This window comes from Gambusia affinis, linkage group LG16 (assembly GCF_019740435.1).
Source record: "Gambusia affinis linkage group LG16, SWU_Gaff_1.0, whole genome shotgun sequence".
In the NCBI taxonomy this organism is placed as follows: domain Eukaryota; kingdom Metazoa; phylum Chordata; class Actinopteri; order Cyprinodontiformes; family Poeciliidae; genus Gambusia; species Gambusia affinis.
Window position 1 is genome coordinate 17,075,536 of NC_057883.1, and position 25,576 is coordinate 17,101,111.

At 36.9% G+C, this 25,576-nt stretch overlaps 3 protein-coding genes across 8 annotated transcripts in view; 1 reads left to right on the forward strand and 2 right to left on the reverse strand.

The window, feature by feature from the left end:
• The window catches only part of fsip1 (fibrous sheath interacting protein 1), a 36,067-nt gene extending 24,857 nt beyond the window's left edge, over window positions 1–11,210 (reverse strand). The window contains exons 1-8 of one of the 6 annotated variants that reach the window (XM_044143617.1): window positions 11,008–11,210; window positions 10,871–10,922; window positions 10,244–10,389; window positions 10,044–10,122; window positions 8,993–9,082; window positions 8,478–8,617; window positions 8,146–8,265; window positions 3,965–4,126 (exon numbers count right to left, since the gene is read on the reverse strand). In XM_044143617.1, the coding sequence (XP_043999552.1) occupies window positions 3,965–4,126; window positions 8,146–8,265; window positions 8,478–8,617; window positions 8,993–9,082; window positions 10,044–10,122; window positions 10,244–10,389; window positions 10,871–10,922; window positions 11,008–11,136 (918 nt within the window). In that variant the 5' untranslated portion in view covers window positions 11,137–11,210. Of the gene's footprint in view, window positions 1–3,964; window positions 4,127–8,145; window positions 8,266–8,477; window positions 8,618–8,992; window positions 9,083–10,043; window positions 10,123–10,243; window positions 10,414–10,870; window positions 10,926–11,007 lie in introns of those variants that run through there. The other 5 variants (XM_044143616.1, XM_044143615.1, XM_044143614.1 and 2 more) reach the window with 5 other exon arrangements.
• LOC122846574 (sushi domain-containing protein 4-like) lies at window positions 11,032–18,699 on the forward strand. The gene is made up of 11 exons (XM_044143612.1): window positions 11,032–11,510; window positions 12,021–12,162; window positions 13,400–13,591; window positions 13,789–13,980; window positions 15,075–15,266; window positions 15,352–15,546; window positions 15,655–15,846; window positions 16,003–16,197; window positions 16,281–16,413; window positions 16,493–16,878; window positions 17,583–18,699. The coding sequence occupies exons 2-11, from the start codon at window positions 12,045–12,047 to the stop codon at window positions 17,606–17,608; spliced, it is 1,821 nt and encodes a 606-aa protein (XP_043999547.1). The 5' UTR covers window positions 11,032–11,510; window positions 12,021–12,044; the 3' UTR covers window positions 17,609–18,699.
• A 148-nt stretch (window positions 18,700–18,847) lies between these two features.
• On the reverse strand, window positions 18,848–24,673 carry LOC122846577 (sodium/bile acid cotransporter-like). The gene is made up of 6 exons (XM_044143619.1): window positions 24,557–24,673; window positions 22,832–23,266; window positions 22,546–22,750; window positions 21,555–21,733; window positions 20,846–21,045; window positions 18,848–20,715 (listed from the first exon to the last, which is right to left on the reverse strand). The coding sequence occupies exons 2-6, from the start codon at window positions 23,221–23,223 to the stop codon at window positions 20,663–20,665; spliced, it is 1,029 nt and encodes a 342-aa protein (XP_043999554.1). The 5' UTR covers window positions 23,224–23,266; window positions 24,557–24,673; the 3' UTR covers window positions 18,848–20,662.
• Window positions 24,674–25,576: the final 903 nt, after the last annotated feature.

The following is a 25,576-nucleotide window of genomic DNA, read 5'->3' on the forward strand; positions in this document are numbered from 1 at the left end:
GATTGTTTAGAAATTAAATTAAACACAGATGGATTATTTACTAAGTAGGATAGTTTCAAAGGCAGATCCTTGTACATTGAAGTTTGTGTTGGTGTTATGACAAATATGAAACGGTTCAACAGGTATAAGTACTTTTCCATGGTACTCTGTGTGACTGGCTGTGGGCTGTGTCTCATGCTAATACACCCAAATAAAAAACAGAAATGCTCTTTTTCTGGATCTGTTACTCATTTACCTCCACTACCTCTGTAATTATAATCTGATGGGGGATGACTCTGCTTTGTGGCAACATGCATGCTGGTGCCAGCACCCCCTTTTCTTTTTACTTCATCCAGTCTCACAAAATCTAAAATCGGACATGTATGTTTCAAACTGTTTCATTCAGTTTTAAACATGCATGAGTTTGGAAAACAGAAATTTACCCTGATTTAATATCAGTGAGAAACAAAAAGAATCACAGAAATATTACATTCCTTTATGTTGTCACAGCGTTCAGCAAGCAAGAAAACATGACGTATTCTAAACTGCTGTCTAAAAGAGTCCATTTAGAAATTCTAAATACTGAGAAGAAATGTACTGCAAAACAAAGCATATTTCTTTTTATGTGCTCTTTAAAGATTTATGAGTACTGACCTGAAACAAATCATTGGCTCTGCAAAAAATTTACAGGGTGGTTGACTTTTCTTTTTTGTTGCCCCAACAGGTGTGGCGTTCACAAACTCAAATACTACATTTTATTCTTATTTCAAAAACTTGGGTGTTAATAACTTCCAGTAATGCCTCAGAAAAAATGCTCTGCACTAGTCTTTTAAGCTTTAATGAAGAGCAGATGATAAATGGATTTTCCAAGAACCTGTTTGGTTTGTGAAGACGATTAAAAGATGGAAATGGGGAAAAAAAAGTTGAATGACTCACATGATGAATTTATTGCTAAATTTATTTGTATTATCAGATAGGTTACTGTTTGACAATACAAACAGTAACCTGCTCAATAGCAGACAGCTCAATAGACAGCTATGGAGCTGTCTATTGTTTTGTGGCTCAATGAGTGACGCAGTCATTGACTGAGAGGTGGGGCACATCCTGGACAGGTTGCTAGTACACCACAGACACAAACACACACATACCTAAGGTCACTTTAGAGAGATCAGTTAACTTTTTCGGACTGTGGGAGGAAGCCAGAGCACCAGAGAGAACTAATGGATGCACAGGGAGAACATGCAAACTCCATGCAGGATTCAAACCCAGGACCTTCTTGCTAGCAGTGCTGCCAACTACCAGCCCTCAATTAGGATTTATTATTTCTCATTTTACAATCATATTTACAATTTTTAAATAGATAAAAATACTAATCACTTGTTTATTTAGGAGTTTGTGGCACTTTAACTGAAAAGAAGCTCAAAAGAAAATACCCAAATTCACATCCTGACTGTAAAATAATCAAAACAATAATCAAAACAGATGGTGGTTTTGTGAAACAGCTCCAAAATGAGCAATTTTTGGTGACAGGTTTTGCAAATCAAGTGCATAGAATCAAACTTTGAATATCGTGGGAAAATGTCCTGAGACAGAGTTTATTACTAACACTAAACTCAAACACACAACAACAGCTTGGAAACTTCAGCTTTACGAATATACATTTTAAATTTACTCTTAGATGCAAAATAGATTACAAAGCATAACTATGACTCAAGGTAAAATTAATAAAAAACTGAATACAAATTCTTAGATTTGGCTTGTTTATTCCTGATTCACATATATGTTTGTTATTAAAGGGAACATAAATGGAAAAAGACAATATTTCTTTATAGCATATATTTGGGTGCCCTTTGTGACAAACTCAAATATCCAGTATGAAAAACACAACCACATCACTTTCTTTGATCCCTTTTGTTGAAAATATGTCACTCAGGGACCATTTGAGCAGCATCATGTTGCCATAGTGGTTATTACTGACACTCCACAACAAGAAGGCCTCTAGTTTGAAACGCTTGCTACGTGCCAGCTTTGTTTGGTTTCTTTTCTTTTGGTCACTCAAGTTCTCTCCAAGAATCCAAAAGCATGCATTTTAGGTCAATTGTGATTCTAAATTGATACAGTACGTTTCTGAATAGATGTGCAGCTGAAAGTATTGATTTTTGCTTTGCAGTTTATGCATTTCATTTGACTCAACAGCTAAATAGACTTGTGGTACACTGTGTCTAGTGTTTTATATCCCAACTATAAAATTAGACATATTATTAAAGTTTGTTGAGCTTTTATAAGTCAGAGCATATTACTGAGAACTGCTTACGAAGATAATGATTTTGAGCTTTTAATTTTATTGATCAACATTTAAATGTCATTTAATCCTCTTTTTAATTAGTACATTTACAAATAAAAACAATAAAAGAAAAAAAACATTTCTTAACATTAGACTATAAAAGCTTAAAGAAAGCCCTGAGGAACAAACCCAGTGAAGTAATACGACCAGTATGTAAAGGGTAGTATATTTGTTATTTTTTGTCAGAAGACAAAGCTTGGATCTGAGAATTACATCACACCTTAGGTGAGTTTATTCTTTTTGAAAGTTCAACAAACTGTAAATTGAAAACTGTTATGACACTACCTGCTTTTTGCAATGCAAGCCTATACAAATGCATTTCTCCACTTAAGGAACATCACAAATAGAGGTTATGCAATGCTTTGGGGGTTCTGGTTTTATGACAGCTATACAATATATTTGTATACATGGCAGCTAGACTAGACACTAAACAAGTGTATGACAACCCCCAACCTTCCTGGTCAAAAGTCCAACTTCATTGGGGACTTTTGTTTTTCCCAACTCTGAAAATACAATTGCAAAGTACAGAGAGCATGCACAATAGCTGACCCAAGAGGATGTATTTTCAACATTGATCCCATGTGTAGTTTTTTTAAGCATGTTTGAAAAATATGGGTTATTTCAAATATTAATTACAAAAACATTTCTGGAGCGTGGGCATACACTAAATAGGTCTAAACTTCAGACAATGTAATTATAAACTGCTAAAACAAACAAACAAACAAAAAAAAAAAAAACAACTGGAAACTTTGCATAAGGAGATCAGGAGCACAAGTAGAGAGACAGATAAAACCAATAATAAGCAATGAAAACCAGTGAGTTTATATACTGCCGTAAGGATAATCAGGGGCATGTGTAACAGCCCCTGATTATCAAGCCAAGGCGGAAACTGATTGAGAAACTAAACATAAATTAATTAATGTGGAAAGACCCTGGTGACAATGATGAGCAACAAAGAATGACCTGAATATTGCAAGAGTTTTTAAACATAAATACAAATATGAAGACTAAAACCCTAACACCCAATTATCATTACACACACAGGTTAGGAATACAGTTTAAAGCAGTCCAAGGACAGCCATAAAGTAATCACAGAAACAGAGACTTAATAACGTCAGAGGATCTGCAGACCCAAAACTCAGGTAAAAAAACTTTACTTGAACAACTGCTGACTTTGCACTCAAAAGAAGTGGAAGAAGGTGGTGAGACCAAACTATAAGGTACATATATTTTCATCAGAAAACTACCAAAGCACATCACCCTGAACATTCTACACCCTATGTGCTACAATGGCCATGACAATGTCTTTCTTCAGCAAGGACAGGGGATTTGCTCAGAGCTGATGGAGTAATCCAACTGAAATACAGTTGCGAGGGTTGAACATTGATGAGGACTTTCTTTCTATTCAATCTGACTGAGCTTGAGCCATTTTACAAAGACTTAATATCTATTCTTACATCTTCAAAGCTGGAGAAATGCCCCAAGGGAACTCCAGCTTAGTTTTACTCTGATTCATGATGATGAATACAAATACATAAAGTCCACCAAAAGAAATACATTATAGTTTTCGGTTCCAACATAAAAAAAAGTCAAAGGGATGTGAATACTTTTGCAAAGCTCTGAATATTTGGGATAATTTACCTGGAACACGCTTAAGTCTGTGTTCGAGCTCTGCAGGGAGTGGAGTTCTTCAGCAGGAAGGAGGAGGCGAATTTTAGCATCAATCTCCATCAGATGCTCCAGATCAGAGGGCTCTGGGGTGTAACCCTGGCCTGCAGAGACTGACGTAGCCCACACAGCCTCCTGGAAAACAGTCGTCAGCATAGTAAGTCATGGTCCATAGGGTATAAGACTGCTTTGCTCTGTAGCAACCTAAACAGTGCACTGATAAACATTATCTAGCAATATTATTACAATGATGTCAGAATCAGGGAAGAGGTGCCGTCTGACTTCAGCTCTCCACTTCTGAATGGATTCTGTGTTAATAAGAGACAAATGGCACTTGCTGCGTGACTCAGTGACACTCCTATTGGATTCTATGGGAACCAGAGCATGAATGTTGAATTCAGCACATTATAGTGGTGAGATAGGACCTATTAAGAATATTAACATGCCAAAGCAGTTCATTACTCTAAACAGAGCACAGCTGTAACCTCTGAGTGCTGGGAGGAAAACTGGCAGAAGGAAGCAGCAAACATAGAAGCTCATTAGGAAGTTGAAGTGCATCCCAAATACAAAATGGCAGAGAACCACTGGTTTTTATGACAAAGGCAGACTTTTGAACCATGGCAGAGTTTTACCTGCATAAGCCATAATATTTCTGAGGGCTTTTTGTTCACATGTGTGTTCTGCAATGATGGCATTTCAGTTTTTCAAACATGGAAACCACATGCATACTGAACACAAAATTATTTGAATCCTGCTCACAAATATGTTGTTGCGATATGCATGTTTGACAGTAAACGCAAACGCAGAGAGGCAGAGGTAGCTTGTAGCTGTTTTAATTAAATAAATTATGCAAAAACTTACAAAAATAACCACCAGGAGCCAGAGCAGAAGAAATACAATTAATCCATGAAAATAATGACAATAACAAGAGAGACCAGCAGGGAGTGTGAGCAAGAGAAGGGTTTAAATACCGTGAGGGTGACCGCTGGAACAGCAGACCTGGGCTGACGAGCTAACGGGTTGCAGGTGTGAGGGGAGAGAGCAGAAGGCAGGCTGGACAGAGAGAGAGAGAAAACGGCACAGGGGCCAAAGGAGAGTACCCAGGGACTAGGAAATTAATCCAAAGAATTCAAAGAGGAAATTAATCCAAAAAATAAACATAACTAGAAAAACTAAGAAGGTCTGAACTAAAGTAAAATGGAAACAAGACTGATCTAATACAAAAAAAGAGACTAAGAAACAGGATAAGCTAGAATGAAATCATCAAAACAACCCAAGATTCTAACAGAGCAATTGAAGGAACAGCTCACCATGCTCCCACTCATCTTCATTTTGCCTTTGATTGTTTTTCACTTTAAAAAATTATTCAATATACCCAGTTTTATATATGGGTAAAACTAGGTATTCATATTTAAAGTAATCCAGATACCCTCATATCTGGATTACTTAGAATTTAAGAACTGAGGGACCTTTTATTTTATTTTCTGACTTACAAACTAGATGGATGATGGCAAACTCCAAACAGGACTTCTACTGGCTCTCTTGTAATAACTGCTTTCTTCTTCCCACTTTTCACAGATTTGTGGAATATACAACTGAGATTCAACAGTTTATCCCACCTAAGCTGTGGAGATTCCCAAGACCTAGAACAGGGCTCTTGGATGCTTCTCAGATTAAAGCCCTCCATGTCTGGCCTGTTAGCTTAGGTAGATGGACATCTTGGTAGCTTTGCAGTTGTCTCATACTATTTTATCTTATGGAAGCTATCTGAAGCTTTATCTCTGACCTATGTGCGGTTTTGCTTGATCGCCATGACACTTGTTTTGTAACAAGCCTCCGAAGCCTTTATTGAACAGCTGCATTTATTCAAAGATTAAACTACACACAGGTGGACTCTATCTTCATCGAGTGTTAAATGATAAACACTTGATGTTTTCAGGGGTATCAAATTAAAGTGGAAATAACATATGTGCTTATTTTTTGCTATATTCAGAGGTTTGACAGCTTTGTAGCTGCAAAAAGTAATATTTTAGACTTACCTTGACACACATAAGCCTCTGTAAGGATCAGTTTAAGCTGCGTGTTTACATATAGCATCACAATTAGCCTCTAAACTAATCTTTTCATAATATTTTCTTAAAAAACATAAATAATAGTTGGAATTTGAGACTGAGCTAAGATAATAATGGTTTTCACTGGAAAATTATAAATATTGTTTATACTGCATAGCTGATGCATTATTTAGATAAATCTGTATGTATTTAAATACCTTTTTATCTTTTTCCCACAACATTTGAGGAATTAAGCGAGGAATGTTTGCGCTTGTGTATGTATCCCCCAAATGCCTAAAAGTCTTCAGTAAGTACCGGCTCCTAATGATGTGACTGTAACAGGTCTACACTGCAGCGCGGAGGTGACCCGTGTGAGAATGCAAGTGTCTGAGGTAAACACTGAGCAGCACGTTTTGATAAATGTGCACCAAGGGATTCTGCCAAGAGTTGGGTGACGTCCACCACCAAAGTCCTGGTGACATAAATAATATCTTCACTCTGTCATGGCCATTCATAAAAGCCTGGCTTACAATAACAGGAAACAGGAAGGCTTCCTCTAGCTAATAAAAAAGTCCAGAGCAACTGCACTCCAGTCTGTTTGGTATCTGCCACTGTAATCACTGCAGCATTGTTCTAAAGTCAAGGCAAACATCATAAAAAAAAACAGTAAGACATTCAAATACCCTAAAAACCCTGGCAAGCTGTTCTATTGATGCAGAGCTGCCTGGGTTGATTTAAACAGAACTGCATGTTAAGAGGCAAATGTCGTTTTTGCCTGACTTTTGAGCAGACATCAGCCCATCAGAATTTGAACTGATTTCATAGCAGCCCAAGAGGTAATTAAGGCAAATAAATGTGAAAATCAAAACATGTGAAGTTAGGACTCTGAATTAATCATTGGACTCCTCCAAGTAGCAATGTCTCAGCAAGGAGAAACAAAAGATCTCCTTCTCCTAGCTTCTGTACTCTGTCCCCACAACCCTAATGCTTGGACAGCTGTATGTCTGTCTGAGAGATCCATTCTTCTGAGTTTTTGCTGAAAAACAGGAGGGGGAAATAGTTGCGAATCCAGGATTATAAAATTAATTCACAACATGCAGCATTCCAAGCAAACCACATGTGGCATTTGACATCTGGTTCATAATTTGAAATACTTTGAGTCAGAAGCTTCAGCTTAGAGCAGAGGTCTGCAACCTGCAGCTTTGGAGCTGCAAGTGGCTCTTTAAATCTTTCACAATGGCTCTCATTGACTTTGGCTAAAATGATAAAGAACCAAGTACATAGATATATTTTTTAGTTTTTTTAATGAAATAATGGTATTCAGATTTCATAAGAAAATGGCCCAAAGTACAGGTAATATGTTTCAGATAGATTTTTGTTGTCATTAGGTTGGAAACTATGTGATTTTTGTTTTACGTCATTGTACCAACATCCCATGGAAGAAAAGATATCCATCCTATTTCGGGTAAAGTTTTATGTTTTTCTTTATTTTAAAACAAAAAAATTAAATAGTTCTTTCAAACTTACAACAAATTTCTATTGTAGCCTTCATGTAACATTAGTCTCAGTCTCAAGTTATTTGAAGATTCAAACAGTTTTTTCCTGGACTTTCCTGTAATTTGCCCCTCAACTCTTAAATATATTATCCATTTGTGCTGAAGAAAAACATCCACACAACATGATGCTGCCATCACCACATATATTTAGATTTTATTTGAAAGGGGAAAAAAAACCATTTACTTTCATTTTACAGTTGTACACCTTTTTGTGCTGGTCTCTCGTATAAAATCCAAATAAAATATCTGAAAGTTTCTGTTTGCAATAAGATTAAAAAAAAAGTGAAGAGTCCAAGGATTGGGAAAACCTCCAAGGCCCTGTAGTTAGGGATGTTGTTTTTAATCATAATATAATTTTTAAAATATTGTGATTAACAAAATACACATAATGTAAATGGAGAAAAAACATATTTTTATTGCAGTAAGTATTAGTTATTAATAATACAGTTTGATGTGGTGCTTCCCCGTAAGGATTCTACATAGATGGTAGAATAGAAAGACTCAGCCTACGGCATATGTTGTCTGTCATGGCCAAATGTTAGCCTACCTCACTGTCCGTGCCGCTGGCGCTATCCTCTTCCTCTTCGTTTATTTCTTGAAGGAGTTCAGCCAGACGCTCTTTCTCTGCATGGGTCAAGCGCACTTGACCCACATCACTGCTTGCAAGCTATGCATTACACAACATAATGGGGAAAAAAATGGAAAATCAACATTTGCATAACATTTTTATGCAATCAGTGGTGATATATAGACTTGAGTCTGCATATCTAAAGGATAACAATTTTTTCCAACTAGAAAAAGCAACAGCTGAAAAACTTAACTCAAAGACATGAGATAATAGTGCAATTTTTTTTTTACGCAACATGAGCTTAATCATACCTCGATGTTCCTCTGGACAAAGTCCTTCTGTTTGTTTTTTGTTTTGGAAGTTTTGCTGTTGCTCTCCACAAACCGGAGGCCATCATTATTTGCACTGCTTCCTTCAAATGATGAAGTCAAGCTGTAAGGCGGCTTTTCAGCTGTCGAGTAAGGCACGTCTTATTTTAGTGAAGAAACGTTTAAGAATGCATCTTTTTAAACATGATGAAATATTCACTAATGAAACATATGCTAACATTTCAAATGTGTGTTCCTGGGGAAATCAGAATTCCTCACTCCTCTATAGCTTCTGTTTAAAAAGGGTTTTTTTCTCATTCTCTGGGGTTTTAATACCATAAAAATTTTTATTAGGAAATTGTTGAAGAGTGACAAAAGTTTTGAAAAGATCTTTGGAAAAAAAAGTCACATTAATAGAGAAAACCTACTATTACAGGCTTTGTGAGCTTTTAGCACCATCCAGTGCACAAATTTGTTAATACAACTGAAAATAATGTTCTAAAGTAGCACAAGCTCACCTTGCTGGAGGCCCTGGTTGTCCCCGTCATGCTCACAGTCCGGAACCTGGGTGTCAAACAGAGGTGTATAATGGTCCTCTTCTTTTGTACCTTTGTGAAAATAAAAAAATATTAGTGTCAATGGCAGACAGGCCTTCAATGCCTCTCATACGCAATCATACGCCCTGAACTTTTTCACATATTATCATAACACAACCACAAACGTTAGAGTATTTTATTGGGACTTTATGCAATAACCCAACACAAATTACTGCATACCTGAAGCATGGAGGGAAAACTTTCTACATATAAAATTCAAAGGATTTTAGCATGCATTTTTAATCCGTCATCTTCACCATGATACCCCTAAGCAAAATCTTGCATTTTATATGCTCAAAATAAATAAAGATTTCATTTCATTTCCATAGAAAAGATGACTTGTTTACAGATTGTCACGAGGTATGTGGTAAATGTGTTGAATAAGCTGATCTGTTTAGATCAGACTATAAATGGCTAATACTGATCATAGCGGTTGTCATGATTTGGAAATGCTAATCTTCTGCAGGGAGAGCAGAGCTAGTTAGAGTTCATCAGAAGCTAAAGATTTTATGCATTACCTATTGCATAAAATCTGTTAAATGATGCAAAAGATCCAAGATTGGGCCAGATGTTCACATTTCAACAAGAAAACATTCCTAAACATACAGACAAAGCTACAATGGAACAGTTTACATAAACTCATATTAATGCACTAATATGGTTCAGTCAAAATTCAAACATAGGTCTGAGTGAGAATCTGTGAAAAGACTTCTAAACTGATATTCATCAATTCTCTTCATTTAATCTTAATGATGTTAAAATATCATGTAAAGAAAAGTAAGCAAAGAATGTACATAATTTTTCTGCATACTTCAAACAAAATCCACTACTGTGACATAAAGTCCCAATGAAACTCACTGAAGTGTGTGGTTCTAGTGGGACAGAATATGAAAATGTTTAAGACATATCAACACTTAAGCCAGGCACACCACACTTTTTAGTAATGTTCTTAATCGGTGTTAGATTTACACACAAGTGTGGGCTTCCAAAGCCAAAAAGAGCTTTGTGTTCAGAGCTTCATGAGCACATTTAGAGTATCTGTCAGGATTTCTCTGTAAGAAAAAAAAAAAAAAAGAACATGTATATCATTATACATTATGCAGCATAAAGGTTACTCATTTAATTAAAAAGGCTATTTTCACCTGGCTACCCAAGCACTTATGTCATGTTTACCTGGAGCTCTTGCCACATTTTTGCTTGGAGTTCTTTTCTTTGACACCGAATTTTGTTTTTCTTGAAGATTTCTGCTGACAGAATTTCATCAAGTCGTCTCATTTCCTCAAAGGCTCTCTGCAGCTTTGAATCCTCATTTTCATTTCCTGTAACCTCAGCAAAAAATTGATCTGAAAGAAGCATTTCTTCTTTCGTATGCATAATGGAGCAATCGCTTAATTTTAATTAAGTGCTCAGTTCAGTTTGCAAGCTGTGCATTCATGTTTCTGTCAGCTTTAATTTCAAACTAACAGAAACATCTATTTGTTATTTTTAATTGTTGCTTCTTTATTTCAGATTTTTTTTTATGAATGAATGAATAAATAAAAGTTTCAGTGTGAGATGATCTAATTCTGATGGATGAATTTATTTTCAAGTTGTTTTTACATATAATGTGGGTTCCTTTCAGAATTGCATTACTGAAAGAAAAAATACATTTGCGTGTGTGTCTGCGTGTGTGTCTGTATACTGAATGTAAATGTTGTCATCTATTAATAATTATGCTAAAATTACGCTATTCGAAATCATCTTTTAATTTTATTTATTCACAGTTCTAACTTTGAAACCATTACTTGAATAAACATTTACCTTTACCAGGTCCTGTGCCTCTATTATGGTGTTCCATTTCTCCACTGCCATTCTGCTTTTATAGAAAAGAGTTCTCTTAAGCTATAAAATATACATTTATTATATTTAAAGCAAACACGAAATAGTTGTTTATCTACCTGGAAATCAGCAGAATCGTTGCTCAAAACAAGCAGCTCAAATGGCGCAGCAGGACAAAATCTGTTACCAGTCTGCTCGGTCGATGCAGGTCTGGAAATATTATCTAAACTACCTTTAATGATTTCCATTGCATTATTTACTGATTCGCTAACTATACATATGGAGTAATCTAACTGCAACAAGCTCTTGTCAACAGTTTCTTCCCCTTGTAAACGGTCGGTAACTACGGACGCAAACACTCCCCGGATGTTGTTTCTCAGACACAGCTGATGGCGAAGCGAAGCAGTCAGCAGTAGCTAGCTCAGCGGCTTCAGCTCGGAAGGTAGCCAGCGGTTAGCTCAGTACCGCTGCGCTGCTCACATTACAAACAAACGGATTTATACATACCCTGCGGGATTCTACCAAAAACGACACAATTCCCTCAGCGTCGCTGAGATATTGCTATTAAATGTCTAAATCGTGAGTTTGTGACGGAGGAGGTTCGGAGGCCGTGTTTTTTGTGGTAAGTAAATGATGATCCAGCTGAATCTGCGCTTGAGGAAACAAGCTAAGAACGATAATATTGATTCACTTAGCTTACCATAGCTATTAAAGTCATGCAGAATATTCAGTTTCTAGAGTCAGACTTATGTTAGAAAAACTCAATATGCTAACAGTGTCATTCTATGTTTTGTTTTTAAGGTGCTGAAATAAGTGGAGCCTTTGAGCCACAAATATGTTAAATGATAAGCATTTGGTTTTCAAAACCCTTTTTCTGAACATGACCAAAGAGTAGGAGAGTGAGTCTTGTCTGTTTAACGGTAGCCTACTGGATGAAATATTTCTCTCTGTAATTGCGCTCAGTTATATCACCGCTACAATCACACCCATTTTACTGGCAGCTTTCCAAGCTCTGCAATGTACCTGCACCAAGCAGGTGTCTGGATATGATGGCAGTGGAAGATGATCTATTTTATTCTTATGTATCTGTTATAATACATGTATAACTGTACTGTTCTCGCCTTGGTGTTAGGTTGAGTTGATTCCGAAAGGGAAGATGTGCAATGGAATTTTAGAGTCAATTTCAAATGCCTTTCGGGCCCACACCTCAGCCACCGAGCGGTCCTTTGTTTTGCTGGTGGTACTGACTCTAGCGTCCACTGGGCAAGGTTCAGGTAAGACAGAACTCATGTTTGCACATTAGAGTAAAGCAAAGGTTTATTTATTTGTGCATGTAATTTGTAATCACTAATTTGTTTGGCTTAATGTTTTTCTAATGTTTAGTACTGAGTAGTTTTTTTTGTTTTTTGTTTTTTTGGGGGGGCTGGGGGGGTGAGATCCATACTATCAGTATGTACTGTTAACAATATTAAGTATATTATTGCATGAGTTCTATTGAACTATAATTATTTTAATTAGGATTAAATTTTAAATATGGTAAAATACATGCATTGTTTATGTTGAATAGAAACTACATGATAAAATGTTAATTTTGTAAATACTTGTCTTATTTCAACACTGAAACATTTTGTCAGTAAAAATAAATAGCGGTGTTTAAATTTTACATTTTGGTCATGAAATTATTGACAGTGACATGACACAATAATAATAACAACAACAGACAAGAGATAACTCCATTATCACATCAATAAAAAAAAATTGTCTCCTAATTTGCTGTTTTGCACTTCTGCTAATAATTTAACTCTACTCTTCAAGTTCTTATGTTTTGTTGTTAATTATTACTCATAATTGTCTGTCTAGTCTTATGTGACTTGACTGTTTGATTATAAAAACCTGAACAGAGCTGTACTATTAATCTCGTTTTATGACAAAACTCTAATCTAATAATTTGTGAAGGTTTAAAGTCAAAATGGTCGTCTCTTTATTTTTCATATTTCTCATATAGAAATGCACACTACTGAGTTGTTTGTTTCACATCCAGTAACTAATAAAACTGTGTCCCTTGTGCCATTTTGCATTTTTATTATTTTGTTTTACTGGTAATTTGTGTTTTTGACCAAATGCATCTAAAGAACACATCTAAGTACTTTTCAATACAACCAATCCAGTAGTCACTTGATTAGTAAAAAGTCCACCTGTGTCTAATTTAATGTGAGTATAAATTCAGCTATTCTGTGAAGTCATCTGAGATTTATTAGAGAACATTAGTAAACAAACAGCATCGTGAAGGCAAAGGAACACAGCAGACAGCTCAGTTAGAAAGTTGTAAAGAGTATATTGAAGGTTCTAATGTGACAACAAAATCTTGAGGTGGAGTTTTAACTAGCTTGAATCAGGTTTGTTCTATTTACTGTTTTGTGTTCCAGATGACTCTCAAAGCTTGGAACATATTTGTTGTTTAAATCCATAGTTCCTCAGAAGTTGCTTTCTCTCCATTCCTCTCTTTCCCAGGATGTGTGAGGCCTTACATGGTCCAGAACAGCTGGGTAAACCTCACAGAGACCAACAGAGGCTTGTTCCCAGTGGGCATAGTGCTGCAGTACAACTGTGACCCCGGTTACTTGCCAGATGGACCCAGCATCCTTACCTGCACCACATCAGGCCGGTGGTCCTCAGAACCTCCTCAGTGTATACGAAGTGGTGGTGAGGCACTCAAAGTTACTTTTTTCTATCAACCAGACGGCCATCTGATTCTCATAACTTCATTTTCTACATTATCGAGTTTTAATTATCCTGCTCTCGAGTTTCTAAAACTGCAGATTTTTTGACCAGTTTGCCAACATATAAGCAACTTTTAAAGCTGGGCTGCTGATTTGTATGTTGTGCTTTTCCTTCATCAGCATGCCTACCCCTCTCCAAACCTGAGAATGGGGGCTACACCTGCCATCCATCCCCATGTCGATTGTTTTCCCATGGCACTATAATAGAGTTCATCTGTAATGAGGGCTTTGCTCTCAGTGGAGATTACCCCTACCTGACGTGTCAGGATGGACAGTGGGACGGACCAATGCAGATCAGTTGTGTAAGCAAAGGTTGGTCAATATATTACAGTTTTTAATCTGTCGGTCCTAAATGCACACCTGTCACCAAAATGATAAATGTTTACAATTTTTTCAAAATTTAATAGCAGACTGGCAATCCCTGGTGTTAGTAAAACTTTGATCTAGATTTGGGTGATTCTGAATTCTCCTAGAGAACTATAACAAAGAAAAATATTAAACAGCATTCAGGTACTTTTTCCATCCTTCATACATTAATGAGTCATTATTTATTTACAGAAGCTCTCAAAAGTGTTTCAATTAATGTCAAAATACTGAGTTTTTCCCATGAAATGAGACCATAATAACTTTAAAACACATAAAAATTTCACATGAGATGCTACTTTTTAAGTGCTTTGAGGCAACATGTGGTGTAAATTTGCACTTTATATACAAACTGAATTGAATTGAAACTTTTAAAATTCATCATAAATCAAACTGCTCAGAGGGACTGCTAAAAAATGAAATGTTGAAAACATTTAATTTTTTTTCAGATGGTATAGTATAAATATTGACATTTCAAGACAGGCCAATTCTCCAAAATAACAGAAAAGGTAGAAGAAGAAGCTGATCAGGAAGGTTCCCAAAAGACCAACATTTCAAATACTGATTGCGTTCTGCATGTGACAACAATCTGTTGTATTCTCCATATGTCTGGACTAAGCAATAGGGATGGAAGTCAGAAGATATTTCTGTCAAAGAAGTTATTGGTGCTTGGCTAAAATCTCCTTAGCCTTTGTGAAAGACAGAGCATCTTTGTTGTATTCCGTTTAGCTTCCACATTATCTGCTGGAAGTGTAGCTCTCGCACTCTCTAGCAGCCTGAATAAACAAAACGTGTTTCTTGAAATGTCTCAGAAAAAAACTGAACAATAGCTAACTGAATCTTCTTCTGAGCAATGACAGCTTCCTCACTGAAACAAGATGTCAATGTAACATGGTAGCAATGTGTGTTCACTGAACGGGCAAAGATTGTTTTTGAGTTCCAGCTGATTTTTTTTTGGTACTTTTATAATCTTGTACTTTCAAAACAATGAACAAAAGACCAATTAACAATCAGATTTTTTTCCCATATCATGTTTATTTAAGGTTGCATTAGACCTTCAGTGGTGCAACATGGTTCAACTAATCTGACGGACACCAACAGGAGCTTGTTTCCAGTGGGCACAGTGCTGCAGTACAGCTGTGATCCAGGTTACCTGCTGGTCGGACGCAGCATCCTCACCTGCACTTCGATCGGAGACTGGTCCTCTAATCTTCCTCGCTGCATACGCAATGACGGTACACATGGGATGCCTTTCTGAGTGTACTACAAGTGTTTACTGATTGTAGGTTTTGAAACTGTTCTTTTTTCTTCCATGGGCAGTTTGCCAGCCTCCATATCAACCAGAAAACGGAGGATACACCTGCCACCCATCCCCATGCAGACGATTTTCTCACGGCACTGTCGTGGAGTATTTCTGTGATGAAGGTTACATTCTCAAAGGAGACTACAAATTCAGAACCTGTCGCTACGAAAAATGGGACAACATATCACCAGTCACTTGTGTTATTAAACAAGGTAGATGAACTACTCTAAAAATATTGTCGCATAACTAACAAAGAACTTGGTAAAAGAAGTGCATTTGTCACTAATACTTTTTGTTTATTATTGTGTCTCCATTTTAAGGCTGTGTAAGACCCTCGATGGTCGAACATGCTTTAACTAACCTAACTGACATGAACAGTAGTTTGTTCCCGGTGGGGTCAGTGCTGCAGTATAGCTGTGAATCCGGTTACCTGTTGGATGGGGCCAGCATCCTCACCTGTACCGCACCCGGACACTGGTCCTCAGAACCTCCTCGCTGTATACGAAGTGACGGTAAAGATGCATCATTACTCCTCTTTGAACTCCATATTTTGCCCAGAGTATCAACTTCATTGCTATTCCTTCGTATTTTTGATAAAGCTGTTTGACTGCTCTTTACCTGGTGTGTTATATAAAAGACATATGCTTCTTTTATATTTTCCCACATAGTGTGTGATTCTCCATATCAGCCAGAGAACGGAGGCTACACATGCCACCCGTCCCCGTGCCGAAGACTTTCTCACGGCAGTGTGATTGAATACTTCTGCGAAGAAGGTTACGTTCTGAAAGGAGACTATAAATATCTTACCTGCCAGTACGGCCAGTGGGACAACCAAATGAAAATAAGCTGTGTCATGGAACAAGGTAAAGAATGTGACACATATAAACCTTTAATATGCTAATGTTTGCAGCAAGATAATAATGTTGATTGATTCTCTGCCCCAAAGACCACATTCCAACTTTGCCTTTGGGAATGCCAGCCTTGTCCATAGTTGCTTCCACAGCAAGTTCAGTGGCTTTAATCCTGCTGCTGGTGGTGCTGTTTGTACTTTTGCAGCCTAAACTCAAGTCCTTTCATCGGTGAGTCGTCCTTCGGAATATTATCTTCAATCTGCTCTTTATAAAAATAAATGAACAAATTGTAAATTTTTTTCCGTAGACGTGACCATGGGGTATCGGGGCAGCCTGTCTCCATCATGGTGGAAGGGGTCCAGGTGACTCTTCCTTCCTATGAGGAAGCTGTGAGCAGCAGTGGGGCTTCCACACTCAGCCCAGAGTCCAGAGTCCAGATAGTGTTGTCTGAGGGTCAGCATGCCTCAGCACTAGAGGCCGGCCCATCGAGGCCATCTTCTCTCAAACAGCAGCAGTCCGAGATGCCTGTCATTCACCCTGTGCTGCAGTCCTCCTCTTCCTCGCCATTGTCTTCCGGTTGGATTCTGGAACATGCAGGTGCAACTGGAGGCACCGCTGCTGCACGTAGAAGGGCGTCTGCAGGCAGTGACCAACAGAGCCTGTCACTAGACTCTGAGATGGATTACTCTGATGGTAAAAAATTAGGACACACAAACATTTTTCTCCATGTCTGACATTAGATTAGATGAAACTGTAGCCTTTTAAAATCTGCTATGATTACCTAAATTATTTCTATTTGATAAATGCCTGACTAACACATGAAAGATAACTTTTTATCTTTTTTTTCACAGTCAAAGTTTAAGTTCGTTAATATTTATATGCCTTTAAACAATTTGGGGAAACTTTGGTGATCATATCAGGGAGAGACTCAACAACCTCCAAAACGTTTGGTTCATCATTGAGTACAATTTCCTGACATGTCAGCCATATTCATCTGTTCAAAGACAAATAAACAAGTTGAAAGCCAATTCATGGTGCAATACAGGAAATGTGAGCATCCACCCCAGAACATCAGTAAAATGCAATATAAATATGAGTGTTGAAGCAGGTTAGAATGTCAGTATACATAGTGAAACATGTCTTATTTCAACCTGAGCTAAAAGGCCACTCAGAAAAGGAAGAAGTCATTGTTAAAAATCCAACTTGCAAAATAAATGCATTCAGGGACATTTTTTAAACATGCCTTGTGGAAACTTGATTGATTCAAAATGGAAGTCTTTGGCCATAGTGACTATCGACTATGGATTACAAAGGAGGGAGGTTTCATCATGTTGTGGGAGTGTTTTGTTGCTGTATTGACTGCTGCACTTCACAATTTTTTATTTTTTTTTCCGTAGATATGCCATTACTGAAGGAGGCCTGAAGCATACAGAAGAGACAAGTCACCAGTACTGACCTTTACTGGTTAACAGACTTTTATCAGCAGAGATGATGCCGGTTATTGAGTGAAGTGCTCATTCACTCTGAACATGGTTCATCTGACCATCCCAAAGGAATACAGAGGAGGAATTTACATGTACATATGCTTAAATTAGGCATTCCAACAGTGTGTACGTTTGTCTACTTTCTGAAAATGCAGAAAAAATGAAAGGAGGCAGCAGGTTGGAACGAACGAACGTGTCTTAAAAATGACGCTTTGCAGTTTATTGAGCAAATCTGTAAACTCATTTTGTAAAAACAAAAATCTGACTTGTTTACTATTTACATAAATCACATAATTTAAGAAACACATTTGCTAAGATGCATGAACCCACATTACTATTGAAGTAGTAAAAGCTTATAGTGTTTTCTTCTAACATTTGGAAGTTTTAGTCAACAGTTACATGTCAATATCCATCAATCCTATTTCTCCTTCTGGGTTTCCCTCTTCATGCTCACATTCTTTCCCTTATAAGGCCTTAGCTTTCCACTTCTATGCACCGGTATCTGTATTACGTGAAATAAGGAGTTTTAAAAGTGAATGTCAGTAAAATGCCCTCACTGCTTAGTGATTGATTATCTGTGGCATTGTGAAACACCTCACCTGAAGATATTGTCTTTTGTTAATTTATTGAGGCTGCTGGGAAACTCCTCCTTCAAGCCTAAAATGTGTTTATTTATTTGTGCCAAGAAAGCTGTTGATCAGCTGTTGTGATGCCTCTGCAGCTCGTGTAGTCTCTCAAAGGTAGTTTGTAGTTCATTTTCCTTTAGATGCCGTAACGTCAGATGTGACGTGAAGTGTTTGGGCAGATACGTCCGTCAGAAAAAGCAAGATAGCAAAAAGAACAAATGTACAGATCAGTGTAATTTCAGTGTTTGCTTTATTTGACCTTCCACTGAGTTTACTTTTAGATTAAAGGGTGTATGTTTTTGTTACAGCTGCGTTCTAATATATGTTAAAAAAATAAATAAATAATGTCTGATTATTCTGTATATATCATGTAAATTTCATTAAATATTATTTGATGTCTTCAATCTGCTTTTATCATTTTTAGTACTGTTTTCACATCACTTGTCCTATGGTGAAATGTTTCCATAAATTTGTCAATGGCATGAATTTCATGTTTATTTTAGGCCTTTATAGATATGTTTTTGGGGGGGGGCTTTTGTTTGTTGTTTTTATTTGTTTGTTTGTTTGTTTGTTTTTTTCAGGTAGAGTGTTTTCACCAAAAACAACCTTATTGAATTATGACACAAGAAAGTAATATAGTTAAAACCAAGAAAATAGTGTTTGGTTGATTGTTAGAAACTGGAAACTGAAGTGGAACGTCCTGACCTCAGTCTTACTGCATATCTGTTGCATGCTATTCATACCAATCTGATCTCATTGACCCACTTTCAACAAATTGTGGTCAAAGAATGAGATTCCATCACCATCTGCGTGACCCAGCTGGTGATCAGCACCAGGAGGAGGTGCCTAGTTGTTGTGGTTGTATAAGATCCCCTCCATCCTCTGCTGAACCCCCTTTTTACTAAATGAATAAATTGTTGAATTCTGTCTTGTTTCTTCAAACTTTGATCATCCAATCCATTGACAAAACGAGTTATTTGCAAAATAGGGAGTTTGGGATTGGAAGAGAGGATTTGTCATTTATTCATTGGCTCCACCCACATACTCAATTCTGCTGCTCAAACAACAAATAAGTTTTTCTTACAAAGTCAAAAATAGGCTCTCTGGCAGTATAAGATTTATTGTTACTCAAAAGAAATTATCTATGAAATCAAATTTCCTTATCAAGTATAAATGCCTGCTCTTTGGGTAGATTTTAGTAAATTCCTTTTTGGCAACAGACTCTTGTTCTGCTCTATTGAATAGCAGCTTTTGGTATGGCAAATCATGAGGTCATCATCTCTAGACAGGAACTATGAGAGTGTAATTAGGTCTCCAATCTTTTCCTAAGTTTCAGATATAAAGTTTTGTATTAGCATAAAAAATTTTTAACTCTTCTGTTTTTAACCTTCTGTGAGGGATGCTGTAAGACTCCATTCATGGACCTCTTCTTTTTTTCTTTGTAGTTGTTTTCTGAAAGCAGAACATTTCCTTTTTATGCAGATGTTTACTGGCCACCAAAAGTGTATTGCTGACTCAGTTCACATAATAATTTGTAGGCAGAGAATTTTCTGAATTTTAATGAAAACCAATCTGAGATCATGCTGAATTATGCCAGGGGCTTGCTGATAGCTACAAAAAGCATGTTGTTGAGATGCAATTTGCTAATCCACAATTACTATGCACATATTTGACTTTATGAGTACAACTTGACCTTCTTTGGATCATGGAAAATTCAAGGTCAAAATCAAGCTTGTGCACCAAGTTTTTGTTTTCAAAAACATTGTTTTGCGATTCTTAAAGGGAAACTTACCAAAAATGTAATTAATGTTCTACAGTCATAACCATAATCATAGTATTTTACCATATTTTTAACTGCAGTTTTCACTGGCATGCTGGATGTAAGGCATTTAAAGATCTTTGAGCATCTTGGTCTTCTCCCACACTAATAAATATACAGAAGATTACCAAATTCTGTCAAGATTTTTGAAGATTGGTCAACTTGGAGAGCAGAGGCATTTGAAAGTCTCAAGCAATTTTTGTACACAGAAAGATTTCAGACACATTAGCAGTTAGATTTATGATTAGCCCAGCACTCCTCTCTTACAGCTTGAAAGATGTTTTGCAATAATACAATTTAATGGAATAATCCCATAATAAAGCTTATTGAAATAAACATAATCTGAGAGTGTTTCTCAAACAAAATTGTTGTTTATAAAGTTTTTAAAAAAATTCAACATTTGTGGAACTACAAAAAACATTTTGGCTGTGACAGCAGGTCTTTTTGACTGCCAAGGCTTTGGCAGACTTTCAGTCAATGTCACAGGTTTGAATAATGGGACACCTTTTTAAATAGTTTCTCCAAGAGTGCATTGGTCTCTTTGTAGATCATTTTTTCACCTCTTCTTGTTTGGTGTCAACATTCTCCCATTTGTTTGGATCTGAATAAGAAAAAAAACATGTGTTTTGATTTGCTTCAAGTTATTATAAATTGCAGGAGATTGCCATATTGGTCATTTGACCCTGTTCTTTCAGCATTGTTCACATAAGTCATGCTTTTCCAAAACTTACCTTCATGTGGTGCTGTGACTCTCTGGTAACATCTAAAGCACAATACCAGAAGGAGGGCCTCTGCACACTGGAATGTGATGTACAACAAGGGGAATAAAAACAAGGGTCCAATGGACTGTGGAGAAAAGGCCATCTTAAGAATGGTGGTGCACAGCTGGATGTTTTGACACCCTGTCTCCATGGAGATAGTTCTGCTGCATCTAAGAAAAGGGGGGTGAAGTAATTTTTAGAAGCTCAATGCTTCAGTGCATTTTCTTTAAGGCAGTGGTTCCCAATTCCGGTCCTCAGGGCCCCCCTGCCTGCATGTTTTAGATGTGTCTCTATACCAGAACAGCTGATTCAAATGATTGCATGACATCTTCTGCAGCCACCAAGTACTGCAGGAGCCTGTTAATCACCCAAAGATTCAATCCAGGTGTGTGGCAGAAGGGAAACACCTAAAACATGCAGTCAGGGGGGCCCTGAGGACTGGAATTGGGAACCACTGCTTTAAGGTATATCAGTTCAATTATTGTATAAAGTGATGAGGTGGAATTTAGTAATAAGGAATTGTTGCTAAAGCAAGTTTGTCTCCTCTTCTGCCTAAAGAACAAATAGTGTTTGATACTACAGAGCTATATGAGCTGAAAATGTATTTATGTTTGTGTGCAACTAAACCATGACCTGCTTGTTTACTGAATGAACTGATGAGTAACATGTTTTAACCTACTTTGAGCTGAGTCTGCAAATGACCGACATGACATATCCCATTATAAAACCAATCAGAGGCATCAGTGCAGCCACAGCCAGGACATCTGGCATGAGGATCATCCATATTACATCCTTCACAGCGAGACCAGAAAGGACAGAAACTATGATGCTGGATATTATCAGGATGCTGAGACCAACCTGTCAAATAAGCAATGTCACATGGGTCAGTCATTTCACTAAAGAACTGAAATGTCAATTATAATATACTATAACTTAGTAAGTCTTCCTGTGGAAATTGAAACATCAGTGGTTGCTGCCACCAAGTCTTGCTACAGATCTTTAGCAGTCAGTACCAGGTTTTTGACCTCCTCCAAGAGTTGAATTTTAGTTTTAAATGAACCTTTGTAATAGCAGCTTTGTTCAGTTAGTTCAACAGTTTCCTGAGTAATTTGTTCATAGCATGTACCTTAACAAATTATAGATGCAATGATACTGTTTATAGAGCCCTTTTGCTGAAGTATTCAACTGCACATCAGATTGAGTAATGTAGCATGACCGGTGGGGACTGCAAGACTAACAAACATTTGACTTGCACTGTTCTGTCTTGGCATCCTGAGCATCAACCTCAGTCCATCATTGTGTGCAAGAATGACTTCCCCCACTTTGCTTTCTCTGTAGCTCTTCCACAAATGGGCAAGAGGCTATTTGTGTACTTTGAAGTCCAAAAGTCCAACATTCATAAAAGCACACCAAATTTCCAGCTCAGGGTTTGTTATTTGAATACTTTTTAATTTCTAAATAAGCAGATTAGCATAATTTATATTAAAGCAATCAAGATCATAAAACACATGTTTTTGAAATTCCAGCATGTCATCAGTGCTGGATAAGAGGTCACTGGGGCTAAACATTCATCCCCAAAATGTTTAATTGTCATTTCAGGTAACTGGCAGAAATCATGCTTAAGCTGCAATTAAGATTCATATAAAAGAAATCTTTGTTTGATTACTTACATTTGTTACAGTTGCGGAGTAATTTGGTTTGTAGTGGTTGATAAAAATGCCGATGGCACAAGGCAACAGGGTAAACACGAGAGTAGTGATGATGCCGACATAAGGAACAGCATCTTTCAGACCAGTGAAGCCCTGGCTGAAGATGTACAGCAGCAGAGGCATGAGAACCAAGGCGGCAATGCTGGAGCAAGTTGTCATGACGATACTGCAAGAATTTCAAATAGGTGAAATATTAGCAGTTTTTCTTACAATTGTGTAAAAAATTGCCATATTTGTCTAGGTTTACCTGAGATTCATGTCACCTTTTACTGAGAGAGAAAAAATGTTTGATAAGCTTCCTCCTGGACAGCAGCCACAGATGAGTACAGTCACAGCCTTAATTGGATCCATTCGGAGGATTTTGGTCAAAGAGAAAGCAGTCAGGGGCATAACGCAGAACTGGGCCAACAAAGCAATGGCTACCCCTTTTGGCTTGAGAAGATGGGCCTTAATTTTGGAGATCTCCATCGTACAGCCGAGGGAAATCATGGTGATGAAGAGGATGATCACAGTCAAAATATTAATGGCTGTATTCATGGGTTTGGGGATGATCAGGATCCCCATGCTGCCATTCCCAAGGATGATACTATCGTTGTAAATGGCAGCAATTTCCATGTAACCGGTGGTCTCATTCATCATGGCAGTTCTTCCAACACTAGTTTTATTGAGTTGTGGCTTGCACCTGTCACACAAATTAAATAAAAAAAGAGTACTTTTTGTGACTAAATTATTTATTTCTAGGACAGAAAACACAGTTTAATATGAAAGATCCATCTATCCACTGAATTTGAACCTCCTGCAGACAACTACTATCAACTTTAGGGCTGCTTCTGCATCTTTTTTGAAGGGCTGAAACAAATGAGCATAAAACTCTCACAGTAGTTTTTAAGTGACACTTAAAATAACTCAAGGTGTGACTACCCATGAATAGTTAAATTGTAAATAGCAAATTGTGTAAATAATTTGGAAGACAAAATTGTTTGTATGAGTAGTCTTACCCCCTGAACTCTATTTTCTGTTTTCATGTTAGATTCACAAACCTATTGTACTTTAAATTAATGTTAAATCAAACAAAAAGGACACATAATTTTTACCAATAATAATCTGGAAAGAACTGCAGGGACATTTTTGTTAAATGTATTCCCAACTTAATTCCTACCATGTCTGCCATGTTATTTATTGTGTCCTCACAAGGGATTTCTTTCTAATCTTTTCCATTTCTTTAGAAACATCACTTAGTAGCAAATACAGAGAAAAATCTTCTCAGACCCCCATTGGACAAAGACATAGACAAATGTTGGCCTGGGGCACTTACTATTCAAATCACATTTTCCACTGGAGCAAAACAAGCAGTAGCTCTCAGCCCAGAAGCCTTATAAATAAGATTTCTATCATTTAGAAAATCCCAACTTGAGTCTAAAGAAGAAACTATGGGGAGGAGCTAAAAGACTTGGATTTCCTCACAAAACATGAACTGTCAAAATACAAGTGGAAACACGAAAAAAAGCTAGTCAACAATTACAAGAATGGTGAGATTAATGTAAATAAATATTTGTGCAACAAATCCACATAAAGCTTAATTTATTGAATTACTGAAAATTACTCTTTGATGACATTTGATTTGTGCCATTGGAGCCATTGTAACAAGCTGTACATTCATATTAAGAATGGGGTAGTAATGCACTTCAGCCTCCCTTGTGCTGGATAACTGTATGTTTTATCATAGAGTTTTAATTAACACTGCCTGCAGCCACCTATGACTTTCATGAAAGCTTTAGACATTCAGAGCCAGCTTAACAAAAAAAACAAAAACACCGTGTTATAAAAACAACTCTAAAAACACAGTTAGTTGGCTGAAGGAAATGCCTTAGCAACCAGATATCTTTGGGAACTTCAACACTCAAAAGAGAGAGTTTAACTAAATAAGTAATGTTAAAACTAATGATGTTATGAGTATAAAAATATCACTTACCTCAATTTCAGGCAACTGGCTGCAGTGTTAAACTGTAGAAACAGGCACACTTGTCTTCATGCTGACACACATTCTTGTGTCTGCACCCTCGACTTTGTGTTTGAGCCCCTTTGTCACATGTTCTTCTAACAAAATGGTTGCTGTAGATGCTGCAGGCAACTAAACAAGAGACTAACAAAGGGATTTTCAGATGCTCTCAAAATTACATGCTCATATGAATCCATTTTCTCTCCTTTTTAATTGCTATTTACTAAAATATTCTGCCAATTGTGCCAACTCCCCCAGAAGTCCCCTCTTCTCTTTTCTGTCTTTTGGGGTCACTACAGAAAAATTAGGGCTTAGTAATCTTGAAATATGAGGACAGAAAGTAAAAGTTTTTGTTCATCTTAAATTGCACTGGACTTAATTTTGGAGAAGAAACATACATGTTTTTATATTCACAGACAGTGGATTGGTTGCCTGCCAGGCTTGTCAGTCTTCCCAAAATAAATCTTCTCAAAATCAAAATTTTTACACTGAGAGTGAAACTGTGCCATCCAGTAACAGTAAGACAACTTTAAAATATTAAGATATATATGTAACAATAGGTTAACAATAGGTTCTCAATTATCATTGGCCACAGCCAACTACTAATTAAAGTATTATTGATTATGCTCTTACATTTTAATGATCAAGAAAAGTTCAACTTGCATAATTTCCAGTGCCACATGAATACTTGCACAAGTATTCATACAGAAAGAAGTTGTTCTTGTTTAATCACATTACTTACTTCTGTGTAATTTATTAGGATTTTTTGTGATTGACCAACTGTTTGTTTAATTATGAAGCACAAATTATGAAGCACAAAATAAAAAGATCCATAATTTCAACAATCTTTTCATCCATCCAAGTATCCATGAGATGCACAACTCAAGTAAAATATTCTGTTGCTTGGAGAACAGGCAACATTGCAAGTGCTGGGGATTACACATAATCCTGAATGCATCAATCCCACAGTGAAACAATATTATGGCAGTATCT